The 19,257-nt window shown below is 34.8% G+C and overlaps 1 protein-coding gene across 1 annotated transcript in view; it reads left to right on the top strand.

Annotated features, from left to right (window-relative positions):
• The window catches only part of lamb1b (laminin, beta 1b), a 109,177-nt gene that overhangs the window by 8,364 nt on the left and 81,556 nt on the right, over nucleotides 1–19,257 (top strand). The window contains exons 3-4 of the mRNA XM_062996578.1: nucleotides 2,278–2,410; nucleotides 7,163–7,236. Of these exons, the coding sequence (XP_062852648.1) occupies nucleotides 2,278–2,410; nucleotides 7,163–7,236 (207 nt within the window). The remainder of the gene's footprint in view (nucleotides 1–2,277; nucleotides 2,411–7,162; nucleotides 7,237–19,257) is intronic.

Below are 19,257 nucleotides of genomic sequence, written 5' to 3'. Positions count from 1 at the left end.
CTCCGATCTCCTTTCAGGGACATCGGCCGATAGCCGATTCCGATTGGGGGGGGGGGGATTAGCAGTAAATAAACTTTAAAAGAGCCTCACAGTAAAGATAAACCGGAGCAGCGCGCGCGTGTGTGTGTGTGTGTGTGTGTGTTTGTGCCTTTAGAAGAGACGCTTTGTTCACAGTATCGCTATAAGTGATTCATTGATTCATGAGTTGATTCGTTTTTATGTGAAGCGTAAGTTTCTATTCTCGGTTATCTCTCCGTGTTTACTGTTATTAATTAAATGTCGTGGTTTTAAATAAACACCAGCTACTACAGAACATTTTGTGTGACTTTCTTACATTAAAAAGCTTCATTAAACTGCTATTACCACAGATCTGTAACCGAGTCAGACTCGTTCCGTCTGTGGAGCTAAAAGTTCTCTAAAAGTTCAGCAGATGATCCTGAACTAACGAATTTCGTAATGAATAAACTTTTGCCTCTGATTGGCTCTGTAACGTCTTCTGTTCTCATCTACATCACAAGTAAGAACCGCTTACGATTTACCAAAGTGAACCAGGAGTTTATATAACGTGCTGATAGAATCGACTCAGATGTGACCGGGTTGAATTATCTTTTTAAAGTAAATATTACAATCAGCAAAATTACATCGTAAGAGCTTTCACGATGGTTTCTGTACGATGGTTGATGAATGGTGATGTGTTGGTTGGTGCTTCGTAGCTCAAAGTCTGGATCAATCCACTGAGCTGTTAACTTAACGTGATCTTTATATATCACACGATCGGATCGGCTACTTTTAGGAAATATCGCCGATCGCCGATAGCATATTTTGATTAAAAATCGGCCGATACCGATTCGTAGCCGATCGATCGTCCCATCTCTAGTAGTATGAACTCTTTACTAATTTATTTTTTTTAAATGCATTTTCTCCCAATTTTCCTCCCGATTTAGCACACTCAATTTTGTCTTCTGCTGCATCCAACACGCCTCTTCCCGCCAATCAGGGTCCCTACACAGCGTATGAAGATCCCACCCACCCACACATAGTTCGGCCCCCACCCTGCAGATACGGTGGCCAATTAGTATCTGCTGCAGGCACTGCCAATTATGCCCGCCTGATGGTGCCCAGCCGACCGGTGGCAACACCGAGTTTTGAACCGATGAGTTCAGAAACTCGGTGCTGGTGTGCTAGCGGAATATCCCCCACTCTTTACTAATTTGATGCCTGCAACCCATTTTGAGTAATTGGGAGAGAAACATTTTTACCATTGTGTTTATGTTCTACCTTTCACCAACACTTAGTTGTTAGGGTAAAGGGCAGTAATAAATCCATTTGTAAAATCAAGTCCTAGACTAAGCTAAAATGCAGGCATCAATTGTTTCTGAAACATTAAATTTTTTATAGAAGACTACAGGAAGGCCAATCCAGCACTGGCCATGCTTTTGTCCCACATGCACAATGTGACTTAATGTCTTCATAATTAAATAAGCAGCTCCAAAATGTGCAGATATATTTTAGTGTTAATAGTGCTCTCACAGATGTGCAAGTTACCCATGCTCTGGGAAGTAATACACCTTCCTACCCTGACTGACCCGTAACAATTTGGATGTTCTTTCACTTACTTGGCCTGGTAAACATACAATTTATCATTTCCATAAACAACCTGAAAACTTTAGATTCTAATGGTTGCAGTTAGTCTAGCTTTATTTAACACAGGAAGGTCCCCTGCTCTAGTCAGTGTGTTCTGATCATTCAGTCAGAGAAAAAGAACAATTACAAACATGTTTTTCCTTTAACTGTGTTTTTAACATGTGTGATTTATCATGTAATTAACCTCACAACAAAGTTGTATAGCACCAGCATACACAAACATTTACATTTACATTTACATTTTCAGCATTTAGCAGACGCTTTTATCCAAAGCGACTTACACAATGAGCGGAACACGATGAGCAATTGAGGATTAAGGGCCTTGCTCAGGGACCCAACAGTGGCAACTTGGTGGTGGCGGGGCTTGAACCGGCAACCTTCTGTTTACTAGTCCAGTACCTTAACCACTGAGCTATCACTGCCCAAACAGATTTTCATCAGCTTCTGTGGAATGCAAAAGCGGCCATTCATGCCCACTGCACCAGCTGTGGTGCTGTAATGCACATCTGGAACAATCCTCACTGCATTGTACAGCGTTGGTTCATGAGCAGAGAGTAACAGGTGCGCAGCCAACACATGTGGTGTACAGTTTCTACCCTTAATCCTTAAATTCTCTTCTCCATTTGTTTTCAGAATAAGAAGTGTTTTGAGTGTGACTCTCGTGATCGTTACGACAAGGATGCACACCCCAACAGCCACACCATTGATAATGTGGTCACCACCTTCACCCCCGATCGCCTGGTAACCTGGTGGCAATCAGAGAATGGTAAGAAGTGTTGTCCTGAGGGTTAGGGTTACTCTCTCTCTGTGTCTGTCTAGATAAACTATAGGACCAAAAGTATTTGGACACCTGACAATGAGCTTGTTGGAACATCCTCTTTAAAAAAACGTGATATTAAATTAGAGTTCACATACATCCACTTACCACCTTTTGTGTTTGTAAAGATACTAAGGGATTTGACTTTGTGTGGTAAAGGATCTCAAAGCCAGAAGTAGAACTAAATCCTACTTTTTCTTTTTTTATTCCTTCCGTTGGTGAACTCCCACATCTGATTATTATTATTATTATTATTCTCTGGTAAAACCACGTGCATGCTTTCAAAACGTTTGCTGGTTTCCGCAAAGATAACCAGCAGCGGATGAGCAGAAGAGACACAGAACAAACTGATAGAGATAGCTCAGCCCAATCCAGAGGTTGTTCGATCCGAGCGCACTTCCTGTTGAATCACCCAGCGTCCCTTGAGACAGGACCCTGAGCCAAAGAAGAAAAAAGATCAGCCAGGAAAAAAAAAGGAATTGTGGGAAGAAAACAGAACGAGGGCGAGTGGTACAGCTGGGTGTGGGAATGATCCTTGCTTTCTTTCTTGCTTGCTTGCATGTCTCCAGTGGGCAGTTTCCACAGCAGTAAATGATCAGATTTGTGGGCGGTTTACTCTGTTGGGTGTGGAATTTTAGGAATTGCATTTCTGGCTTCTAGAGGGGATTCACTTCTTCTGAGTCAGAAAAAGTTTTAGCTCCACTTTAGCTCCATGAGTAAATCCTTCAAAGTTGTAAATGTGGCAAAGATGATTCTTAATGGTTCACGTTAGACTATGCAGGAGAGAGGATGTGGCAATGGACGGCTCTCAGATTATTAAACCTTTTTGCTTTATTTCACCTGGTTTTGACACTAGGGCTGAAACGATTCCTCGAGTAACTCGAGTAATTCGATTACTAAAAATGATCGATTCAAATTTTTCGCATCGAGGAATCGTTTATTCCATACACCGATACCTAGCTCACGGTGTTCCGCACGGACTTTCACTTTCACAACGCGTTTACGCTGTGTTCAGGTGACGCGAGGAAGCCCCAGGGCTGCGTCCCAAAACTCTCGATTAAACAGTACCTAACAGGACTTAATCCGGGTACTTTTCACCTGTTTGTACACACTCGTACTGTTCAGTATGTAGTAGCGATTTGAAACGGAGCCGAGATTTGATAGCGCGGACTGTAAAATGGAAAGAGAGAGAGAGAATATAGCGGGATGAGCAGAGAGGAACAGAGAAAACGACTGAAAGTTTGAGATCAGTTGCACAAATTAGAGGCAATGTTTATGTATTATTGTTTATTATATATATATATATATATATATATATATATATATATATATACAGTCCCCTCCAAAAGTATTGGAACAGTGAGGCCAATCCCTTTATTTTTGCTGTAGACTGAAAACATTTGGGTTTGACATTAAAAGATGAATATGAGACAAAAGTTCAACATTTCAGCTTTTATTTCCAGGTATTTACATCTGGATCTGATACACACTTCAGAAGATAGCACCTTTTGTCTGAACCCACCCATTTTTCTTGTGAGCAAAAGTATTGGAACAGGTGACTGTCAGGTGTGTTTTGTTGCCCAGGTGTGTCCTGTTACACTGATTATTTAAACAATAAATAGCTCTGATTGTCTACGCTCACAAGAAAAATGGGTGGGTTTAGACAAAAGGTGCTATCTTCTGAAGTGTGTATCAGATCCAGATGTAAATCTGGAAACCCAAATGTTTTCATAATACATAATAAACCCTTCAAACTGTCCTGTATGCAAGTAATAAAAATATATAGTTTGTTTCAAGAGACATGTCGTATTTAATCTTACGTATTATGTATTTATTTTTGCTCTTTATTAAAGCAAAAGTATTTCTTATCCGATTACTCGATTAATCGCTGAAATAATCGATAGAATACTCGATTACAAAAATAATCGATAGTTGCAGCCCTATTTGACACTTTTAATTTGTCAGTTCCTCCTCTTCAACATTCAACAAGATTCAATTAATGAAAAGTGACTCAGATTTTTGTTCGGTCACTTGTCATTTTGAGGCTGGACTGCAACTCCCTACTGGCAGGTGCTCCCATCTCCACTATCAGACCCCTGCAACTAATTCAAAATGCATTCAAAATCACCCCACTGCTGCATTCTCTCTGTCCGTGCTGGCCTACAAAGCCAAAAATGGACCAGCCCCAACCCACCTTATGCCCACTTCACACTACACGATTTTTGCCCTGATTTTTGCTTGCCGACAGGCCGCCGCTAGACGTGCCGGCTCGGAAGCAACTCTGCATTTGCTCGGGGTTCGAAACTCGCCTCTCGATCACACTATGTGTGAACTGTTCAATGACACGATACTCAAAATCCTATAGTGTGAAAGGTGTTGTGAGCAGGTTGCGAGTGGCAGCGAGTGCTGTGTCGAATGCAAGATATGGGGGAAACCCAGGGGAAGAGTTGTAAAAACATGGGACAGGGGCATAATATGGTTTCTGTTAAAATACAGTACATCGGTACACACACAGGCTTTACAGTATTTGTGATCTTATCATGTTCACGCTGAATATTGTTGACGTGCATTTTTGGACGTGGTATCACTAAACCCCTCGTCACTTCTCGCGTGTGTTTTCGTGACAAAGCGTAGTTTGGGAGAGCAGACAGACTCATCTGCGATTCATCCTGGTGATAGATGGTGTAGTGTGTAAAATCCACACTGATTACAAGAGAAAGACTCTCGATTACAAGAGATCCAGTTGTGTAGTGTGAACTGTACAGTGATCTGACAGCTCCGAGAAGTCCTGTAGTGTGAACTTTAGACAAACCCTGTTCTGTACCGCTCACCCTTAGAGTCAAAGATCTAGCTCGTCTAGCCAATCAGAACTTGAGGAAGACAGACATCAAGACTTTTCTCTGTACTAGCACCCAGGTGGTGGAATGTACATCTCCTGTCTGTTCAAATATCTTGACTTCAAAGGACAATTAAAAACCGTGACCACTTCTTTACTGAGTACTTTATTTAATACTAATTTGCACTTATCAATCTATCCATTATTCACAAGTGATTTTCTTAATCGTCTACTTTGTTTAGAAGAACTCCTTAATGACTCGTGTAGGCCAACCATTCAGTCACTGTGGTAATGTTTCAAGATAGATAGATAGATAGATAGATAGATAGATAGATAGATAGATAGATAGATAGATAGATAGATAGATAGATAGATAGATAGATAGATAGATAGATAGATAGATAGATAGATAGATAGATAGATAGATAGACAGACAGACAGACAGACAGACAGACAGACAGACAGATACTTTATTGATCCCGAAGGAAATTGAGGCCTCAGTAGCAAGTTACATAAATCAAGTCAAAAAGTAAATAAAAGTAAGTAATAGTACACACTACAGAGATTCACATTATACAAAAAAGTATCTGTATAACCTCAACAACACTCGGACAACACACAACAACAACAGGACCTGAGGGTAAATATGGTACATATGGAGGTGTAGTTTCAGTTAACATTGCGTGGCTAGTATGAAATATAAGTCACAGTTGTAAGATATAAATTATGAAGTAAATTATAAAGTGAACCACAGTGCAAATATAAGAAATGTAAGAAAAAGTAAGAAAATGTGCAGATTAATTAGTTTAGCAACACATCGGCTTTGAGAGTATATACACTATATGACCAAACGTATTTAGGCACTTAACCATGAGCTTATTCGTCATCCCATTTAAAAAACAAATGGTTTTACAATAGTAACCTCTATGTCATCTTTTCAGCCATAACAACAGCCACTCTTTTAACCCTTTGATGCACAAGCTAAGCAAACCCCTTCTAATGCACAACATGGGTCAAAAATGACCCATATTCATCCATTCAAGAATCTTTTCATTTGCACATTATTCAGTTATTCATGTATTTGCTGTCTTAGCTAATAAAAGCTATCTACAGTATACTAGAATATGTAAACAGCTAGCAAGCAAATAGTATTGGACATATTCAAGATACAAGAGCCTAATCTTTGGTTGTCTTTCAAAAGATCAGTAAATATGTTTTTGACTACAAACACTTACAAATGTCAGTAGTTCCATTTTTGACCCATGCTGTGCATTAGAAGGGTAGTGATACAAAAATGATTTTTATTAAAAAAGTAAAAAAATATAAAACTGAAATAAGGATTTGTGATGATCAAAAACAAGTTAATTGAGGAATTCATGGAAGCTTGAATGACAAAATTAATTTATTGCAAAGATGTAGAAAATAAAAACTCAGTTGGGTCACTTTTGACCCAGATTGTGCATCTAAGGGTTAAAAAGGCTTCTCACAAAAAGTGAAGTATGTATGTGGGAATTTGTGCCTATTCACTTGAAAACACATGAAACACTAAAACACATGAATTAAATAATTAAAAGGGCTGTCCGAATACTTTTGTCCATATAATGTACGTATAATGTCCATATAATGTACGTATGTCTTTCACTGTAAAGTTTAGCTTTTAAAGTTTAAGTGTTTCTTCAGTAAAAATGTACAGTTGTATTGCCGTAAAAATGAGCTGGTCCTGGACAAAAGGACGTCAGCAGGGTCAGTTGCCCTAAATGGAGAGACTGGAATTCTGCTGTCCGGCTCTGGTCTTCAACCAGCTTCTGTCTGTATGTGGAGCTGAACATCTCTCATACACACTCAACTCTTTGTGTGTGTATCAGGACTGGAGAATGTGACCATTCAACTGGACCTGGAAGCTAAATTCCACTTCACACACATCATCATGACCTTTAAGGTACACACACTACACATACACGCATACACACTATACTACATATACACTATACACATACACACTATACTACATATACACACACTATACTACATATACACACACTATACTACATATACACACTACACATACACGCATACACACTATACTACATATACACACACTATACTACATATACACACTATACTACATATACACTATACTACATATACACTATACTACATATACACACACTATACTACATATACACACACTATACTACATATACACACACTATACTACATATACACACTACACATACACGCATACACACTATACTACATATACACTATACACATACACACTATACTACATATACACACACTATACTACATATACACACACTATACTACATATACACACTACACATACACGCATACACACTATACTACATATACACACACTATACTACATATACACACTATACTACATATACACTATACTACATATACACACTACACATACACGCATACACACTATACTACATATACACACACTATACTACATATACACACTATACTACATATACACTATACTACATATACACACTACACATACACGCATACACACTATACTACATATACACACACTATACTACATATACACACTATACTACATATACACTATACTACATATACACACTACACATACACGCATACACACTATACTACATATACACACACTATACTACATATACACACTATACTACATATACACTATACTACATATACACACTACACATACACGCATACACACTATACTACATATACACACACTATACTACATATACACACTATACTACATATACACTATACTACATATACACACTACACATACACGCATACACACTATACTACATATACACACACTATACTACATATACACACTATACTACATATACACTATACTACATATAAGAAAGAAAGATATCCTTTATTTGTCATTTATACATATACAGATGTACAGTACAATGAAATTCTTTCTTCGCATATCCCAGCTGGTGTTGGAAGCTGGGGTCAGAGCGCAGGGTCAGCCAACTTACGGCGCCCCTGGAGCAGACAGGGTTAAGGGCCTTGCTCAAGGACCCAACAGTGGCTACATAGCAGAGCCAGGATTTGAACCGCCAATCTTCCGGTTGATAGCCCAAAGCTCTACCCACTAGGCTACCACTGACCCCACACACACTATACTACATATACACACTACACATACACGCATACACACTATACTACATATACACACACTATACTACATATACACACTATACTACATATACACTATACTACATATACACTATACTACATATACACACACTATACTACATATACACACACTATACTACATATACACACACTATACTACATATACACACTACACATACACGCATACACACTATACTACATATACACTATACACATACACACTATACTACATATACACACACTATACTACATATACACACACTATACTACATATACACACTACACATACACGCATACACACTATACTACATATACACACACTATACTACATATACACACTATACTACATATACACTATACTACATATACACACTACACATACACGCATACACACTATACTACATATACACACACTATACTACATATACACACTATACTACATATACACTATACTACATATACACACTACACATACACGCATACACACTATACTACATATACACACACTATACTACATATACACACTATACTACATATACACTATACTACATATACACACTACACATACACGCATACACACTATACTACATATACACACACTATACTACATATACACACTATACTACATATACACTATACTACATATACACACTACACATACACGCATACACACTATACTACATATACACACACTATACTACATATACACACTATACTACATATACACTATACTACATATACACACTACACATACACGCATACACACTATACTACATATACACACACTATACTACATATACACACTATACTACATATACACTATACTACATATAAGAAAGAAAGATATCCTTTATTTGTCATTTATACATATACAGATGTACAGTACAATGAAATTCTTTCTTCGCATATCCCAGCTGGTGTTGGAAGCTGGGGTCAGAGCGCAGGGTCAGCCAACTTACGGCGCCCCTGGAGCAGACAGGGTTAAGGGCCTTGCTCAAGGACCCAACAGTGGCTACATAGCAGAGCCAGGATTTGAACCGCCAATCTTCCGGTTGATAGCCCAAAGCTCTACCCACTAGGCTACCACTGACCCCATACACATACACGCATACACACTATACTACATATACACACACTATACTACATATACACACACTATACTACACATACACACTATACTACATATACACACACTATACTACATATACACACTATACTACATATACACACTACACATACACGCATACACACTATACTACATATACACACACTATACTACATATACACACACTATACTACACATACACACTATACTACATATACACACTATACTACATATACACACTATACTACATATACACACTACACATACACGCATACACACTATACTACATATACACACACTATACTACATATACACACTATACTACATATACACTATACTACATATACACACTACACATACACGCATACACACTATACTACATATACACACACTATACTACATATACACACTATACTACATATACACTATACTACATATACACACTACACATACACGCATACACACTATACTACATATACACACTATACTACATATACACTATACTACATATACACACTACACATACACGCATACACACTATACTACATATACACACACTATACTACATATACACACTATACTACATATACACTATACTACATATACACACTACACATACACGCATACACACTATACTACATATACACACACTATACTACATATACACACACTATACTACACATACACACTATACTACATATACACACACTATACTACATATACACACTATACTACATATACACACTATACTACATATACACACTACACATACACGCATACACACTATACTACATATACACACACTATACTACATATACACACACTATACTACACATACACACTATACTACATATACACACACTATACTACATATACACACTATACTACATATACACACTATACTACATATACACACTACACATACACGCATACACACTATACTACATATACACACACTATACTACATATACACACACTATACTACACATACACACTATACTACATATACACACACTATACTACATATACACACTATACTACATATACACACTATACTACATATACACACTACACATACACGCATACACACTATACTACATATACACACACTATACTACATATACACACACTATACTACACATACACACTATACTACATATACACACACTATACTACATATACACACTATACTACATATACACACTATACTACATATACACACACTACACATACACGCATACACACTATACTACATATACACTATACACATACACACTATACTACATATACACACACTATACTACATATACACACACTATACTACATATACACACTACACATACACGCATACACACTATACTACATATACACACACTATACTACATATACACACTATACTACATATACACTATACTACATATACACACTACACATACACGCATACACACTATACTACATATACACACTATACTACATATACACACTATACTACATATACACTATACTACATATACACACTACACATACACGCATACACACTATACTACATATACACTATACACATACACACTATACTACATATACACACACTATACTACATATACACACACTATACTACATATACACACTACACATACACGCATACACACTATACTACATATACACACACTATACTACATATACACACTATACTACATATACACTATACTACATATACACACTACACATACACGCATACACACTATACTACATATACACACACTATACTACATATACACACTATACTACATATACACTATACTACATATACACACTACACATACACGCATACACACTATACTACATATACACACACTATACTACATATACACACTATACTACATATACACTATACTACATATACACACTACACATACACGCATACACACTATACTACATATACACACTATACTACATATACACACTATACTACATATACACACACTATACTACATATACACACACTATACTACATATACACACTATACTACATATACACACTATACTACATATACACACTACACATACACGCATACACACTATACTACATATACACACTATACTACATATACACACTATACTACATATACACACTACACATACACGCATACACACTATACTACATATACACACTATACTACATATACACACTATACTACATATACACACTACACATACACGCATACACACTATACTACATATACACACTATCATACATATACACACTATACTACATATACACACTATACTACATATACACACTATACTACATATACACACTACACATACACGCATACACACTATACTACATATACACACTATACTACATATACACACTATACTACATATACACACTATACTACATATACACACTATACTACATATACACACTACACATACACGCATACACACTATACTACATATACACACTATACTACATATACACACTATACTACATATACACACTATACTACATATACACACTACACATACACGCATACACACTATACTACATATACACACTATACTACATATACACACTATACTACATATACACACTATACTACATATACACACTACACATACACGCATACACACTATACTACATATACACACTATACTACATATACACACTATACTACATATACACACTATACTACATATACACACTATACTACATATACACACTACACATACACGCATACACACTATACTACATATACACACTATACTACATATACACACTATACTACATATACACACTACACATACACGCATACACACTATACTACATATACACACTATACTACATATACACACTATACTACATATACACACTACACATACACGCATACACACTATACTACATATACACACTATACTACATATACACACTACACATACACGCATACACACTATACTACATATACACTATACTACATATACACACTACACATACACGCATACACACTATACTACATATACACTATACACATACACACTATACTACATATACACACACTATACTACATATACACACACTATACTACATATACACACTACACATACACGCATACACACTATACTACATATACACACACTATACTACATATACACACTATACTACATATACACTATACTACATATACACACTACACATACACGCATACACACTATACTACATATACACACACTATACTACATATACACACTATACTACATATACACTATACTACATATACACACTACACATACACGCATACACACTATACTACATATACACACACTATACTACATATACACACACTATACTACACATACACACTATACTACATATACACACACTATACTACATATACACACTATACTACATATACACACTATACTACATATACACACTACACATACACGCATACACACTATACTACATATACACACACTATACTACATATACACACACTATACTACACATACACACTATACTACATATACACACACTATACTACATATACACACTATACTACATATACACACTATACTACATATACACACTACACATACACGCATACACACTATACTACATATACACACACTATACTACATATACACACACTATACTACACATACACACTATACTACATATACACACACTATACTACATATACACACTATACTACATATACACACTATACTACATATACACACTACACATACACGCATACACACTATACTACATATACACACACTATACTACATATACACACACTATACTACACATACACACTATACTACATATACACACACTATACTACATATACACACTATACTACATATACACACTATACTACATATACACACACTACACATACACGCATACACACTATACTACATATACACTATACACATACACACTATACTACATATACACACACTATACTACATATACACACACTATACTACATATACACACTACACATACACGCATACACACTATACTACATATACACACACTATACTACATATACACACTATACTACATATACACTATACTACATATACACACTACACATACACGCATACACACTATACTACATATACACACTATACTACATATACACACTATACTACATATACACTATACTACATATACACACTACACATACACGCATACACACTATACTACATATACACTATACACATACACACTATACTACATATACACACACTATACTACATATACACACACTATACTACATATACACACTACACATACACGCATACACACTATACTACATATACACACACTATACTACATATACACACTATACTACATATACACTATACTACATATACACACTACACATACACGCATACACACTATACTACATATACACACACTATACTACATATACACACTATACTACATATACACTATACTACATATACACACTACACATACACGCATACACACTATACTACATATACACACACTATACTACATATACACACTATACTACATATACACTATACTACATATACACACTACACATACACGCATACACACTATACTACATATACACACACTATACTACACATACACACTATACTACATATACACACACTATACTACATATACACACTATACTACATATACACACTATACTACATATACACACTACACATACACGCATACACACTATACTACATATACACACTATACTACATATACACACTATACTACATATACACACACTATACTACATATACACACACTATACTACATATACACACTATACTACATATACACACTATACTACATATACACACTACACATACACGCATACACACTATACTACATATACACACTATACTACATATACACACTATACTACATATACACACTACACATACACGCATACACACTATACTACATATACACACTATACTACATATACACACTATACTACATATACACACTACACATACACGCATACACACTATACTACATATACACACTATACTACATATACACACTATACTACATATACACACTATACTACATATACACACTATACTACATATACACACTACACATACACGCATACACACTATACTACATATACACACTATACTACATATACACACTATACTACATATACACACTATACTACATATACACACTATACTACATATACACACTACACATACACGCATACACACTATACTACATATACACACTATACTACATATACACACTATACTACATATACACACTATACTACATATACACACTACACATACACGCATACACACTATACTACATATACACACTATACTACATATACACACTATACTACATATACACACTATACTACATATACACACTACACATACACGCATACACACTATACTACATATACACACTATACTACATATACACACTATACTACATATACACACTATACTACATATACACACTATACTACATATACACACTACACATACACGCATACACACTATACTACATATACACACTATACTACATATACACACTATACTACATATACACACTACACATACACGCATACACACTATACTACATATACACACTATACTACATATACACACTATACTACATATACACACTACACATACACGCATACACACTATACTACATATACACACTATACTACATATACACACTACACATACACGCATACACACTATACTACATATACACACTATACTACATATACACACTATACTACATATACACACTATACTACATATACACACTACACATACACGCATACACACTATACTACATATACACACTATACTACATATACACACTATACTACACATACACACTATACTACATATACACACACTATACTACATATACACACTATACTACATATACACTATACTACATATACACACTACACATACACGCATACACACTATACTACATATACACACACTATACTACACATACACACTATACTACATATACACACACTATACTACATATACACACTACACTACTTATACACACTATACTACATATACACACTACACATACACACATACACACTACTACATATACACACTATACTACATATACACACTATACTACATATACACACACTTTACTACATATACACACACTATACTACATATACACACTATACTACATATACACACACTATACTACATATACACACTATACTACATATACACTATACTACATATACACACTATACTACATATACACACTATACTACATATACACACACTATACTACATATACACACTATACTACATATACACTATACTACATATACACACTACACATACACGCATACACACTATACTACATATACACACACTATACTACATATACACACTATACTACATATACACTATACTACATATACACGCATACACACTATACTACATATACACACACTATACTACATATACACACTATACTACATATACACTATACTACATATACACACTACACATACACGCATACACACTATACTACATATACACACACTATACTACATATACACACTATACTACATATACACTATACTACATATACACACTACACATACACGCATACACACTATACTACATATACACACACTATACTACATATACACACTATACTACATATACACTATACTACATATACACACTACACATACACGCATACACACTATACTACATATACACACACTATACTACATATACACACACTATACTACACATACACACTATACTACATATACACACACTATACTACATATACACACTACACATACACGCATACACACTATACTACATATACACACACTATACTACATATACACACACTATACTACACATACACACTATACTACATATACACACACTATACTACATATACACACTATACTACATATACACACTATACTACATATACACACACTACACATACACGCATACACACTATACTACATATACACTATACACATACACACTATACTACATATACACACACTATACTACATATACACACACTATACTACATATACACACTACACATACACGCATACACACTATACTACATATACACACACTATACTACATATACACACTATACTACATATACACTATACTACATATACACACTACACATACACGCATACACACTATACTACATATACACTATACACATACACACTATACTACATATACACACACTATACTACATATACACACACTATACTACATATACACACTACACATACACGCATACACACTATACTACATATACACACACTATACTACATATACACACTATACTACATATACACTATACTACATATACACACTACACATACACGCATACACACTATACTACATATACACACACTATACTACATATACACACTATACTACATATACACTATACTACATATACACACTACACATACACGCATACACACTATACTACATATACACACACTATACTACATATACACACTATACTACATATACACTATACTACATATACACACTACACATACACGCATACACACTATACTACATATACACACACTATACTACACATACACACTATACTACATATACACACACTATACTACATATACACACTATACTACATATACACACTATACTACATATACACACTACACATACACGCATACACACTATACTACATATACACACTATACTACATATACACACTATACTACATATACACACACTATACTACATATACACACACTATACTACATATACACACTATACTACATATACACACTATACTACATATACACACTACACATACACGCATACACACTATACTACATATACACACTATACTACATATACACACTATACTACATATACACACTATACTACATATACACACTACACATACACGCATACACACTATACTACATATACACACTATACTACATATACACACTATACTACATATACACACTACACATACACGCATACACACTATACTACATATACACACTATACTACATATACACACTATACTACATATACACACTATACTACATATACACACTATACTACATATACACACTACACATACACGCATACACACTATACTACATATACACACTATACTACATATACACACTATACTACATATACACACTATACTACATATACACACTATACTACATATACACACTACACATACACGCATACACACTATACTACATATACACACTATACTACATATACACACTATACTACATATACACACTATACTACATATACACACTACACATACACGCATACACACTATACTACATATACACACTATACTACATATACACACTATACTACATATACACACTATACTACATATACACACTATACTACATATACACACTACACATACACGCATACACACTATACTACATATACACACTATACTACATATACACACTATACTACATATACACACTATACTACATATACACACTACACATACACGCATACACACTATACTACATATACACACTATACTACATATACACACTATACTACATATACACACTACACATACACGCATACACACTATACTACATATACACACTATACTACATATACACACTATACTACATATACACACTACACATACACGCATACACACTATACTACATATACACACTATACTACATATACACACTATACTACATATACACACTACACATACACGCATACACACTATACTACATATACACACTATACTACATATACACACTATACTACATATACATACTACACATACACGCATACACACTATACTACATATACACACTATACTACATATACACACTATACTACACATACACACTATACTACATATACACACACTATACTACATATACACACTATACTACATATACACTATACTACATATACACACTACACATACACGCATACACACTATACTACATATACACACACTATACTACACATACACACTATACTACATATACACACACTATACTACATATACACACTATACTACATATACACACTATACTACATATACACACTACACATACACACTATACTACATATACACACTATACTACATATACACACTATACTACATATACACACACTATACTACATATACACACACTATACTACATATACACACTATACTACATATACACACTATACACATACACACTATACTACATATACACACTATACTACATATACACACTATACTACATACACACACTATACTACATATACACACACTATACTACATATACACACACTATACTACATATACACACACTATACTACATATACACACTATACACATACACACTATACTACATATACACACTATACTACATATACACACTATACTACATATACACACTATACACATACACACTATACTACATATACACACACTATACTACATATACACACTATACTACATATACACACTATACTACATATACACACTACACATACACGCATACACACTATACTACATATACACACTATACTACATATACACACTATACACATACACACTATACTACATAT

Source organism: Trichomycterus rosablanca, chromosome 1 (assembly GCF_030014385.1).
Source record: "Trichomycterus rosablanca isolate fTriRos1 chromosome 1, fTriRos1.hap1, whole genome shotgun sequence".
NCBI lineage: Eukaryota > Metazoa > Chordata > Actinopteri > Siluriformes > Trichomycteridae > Trichomycterus > Trichomycterus rosablanca.
The sequence above is the reverse complement of the archived record's forward strand: the minus strand, read 5'-3'. Positions and strand labels throughout refer to the sequence as shown.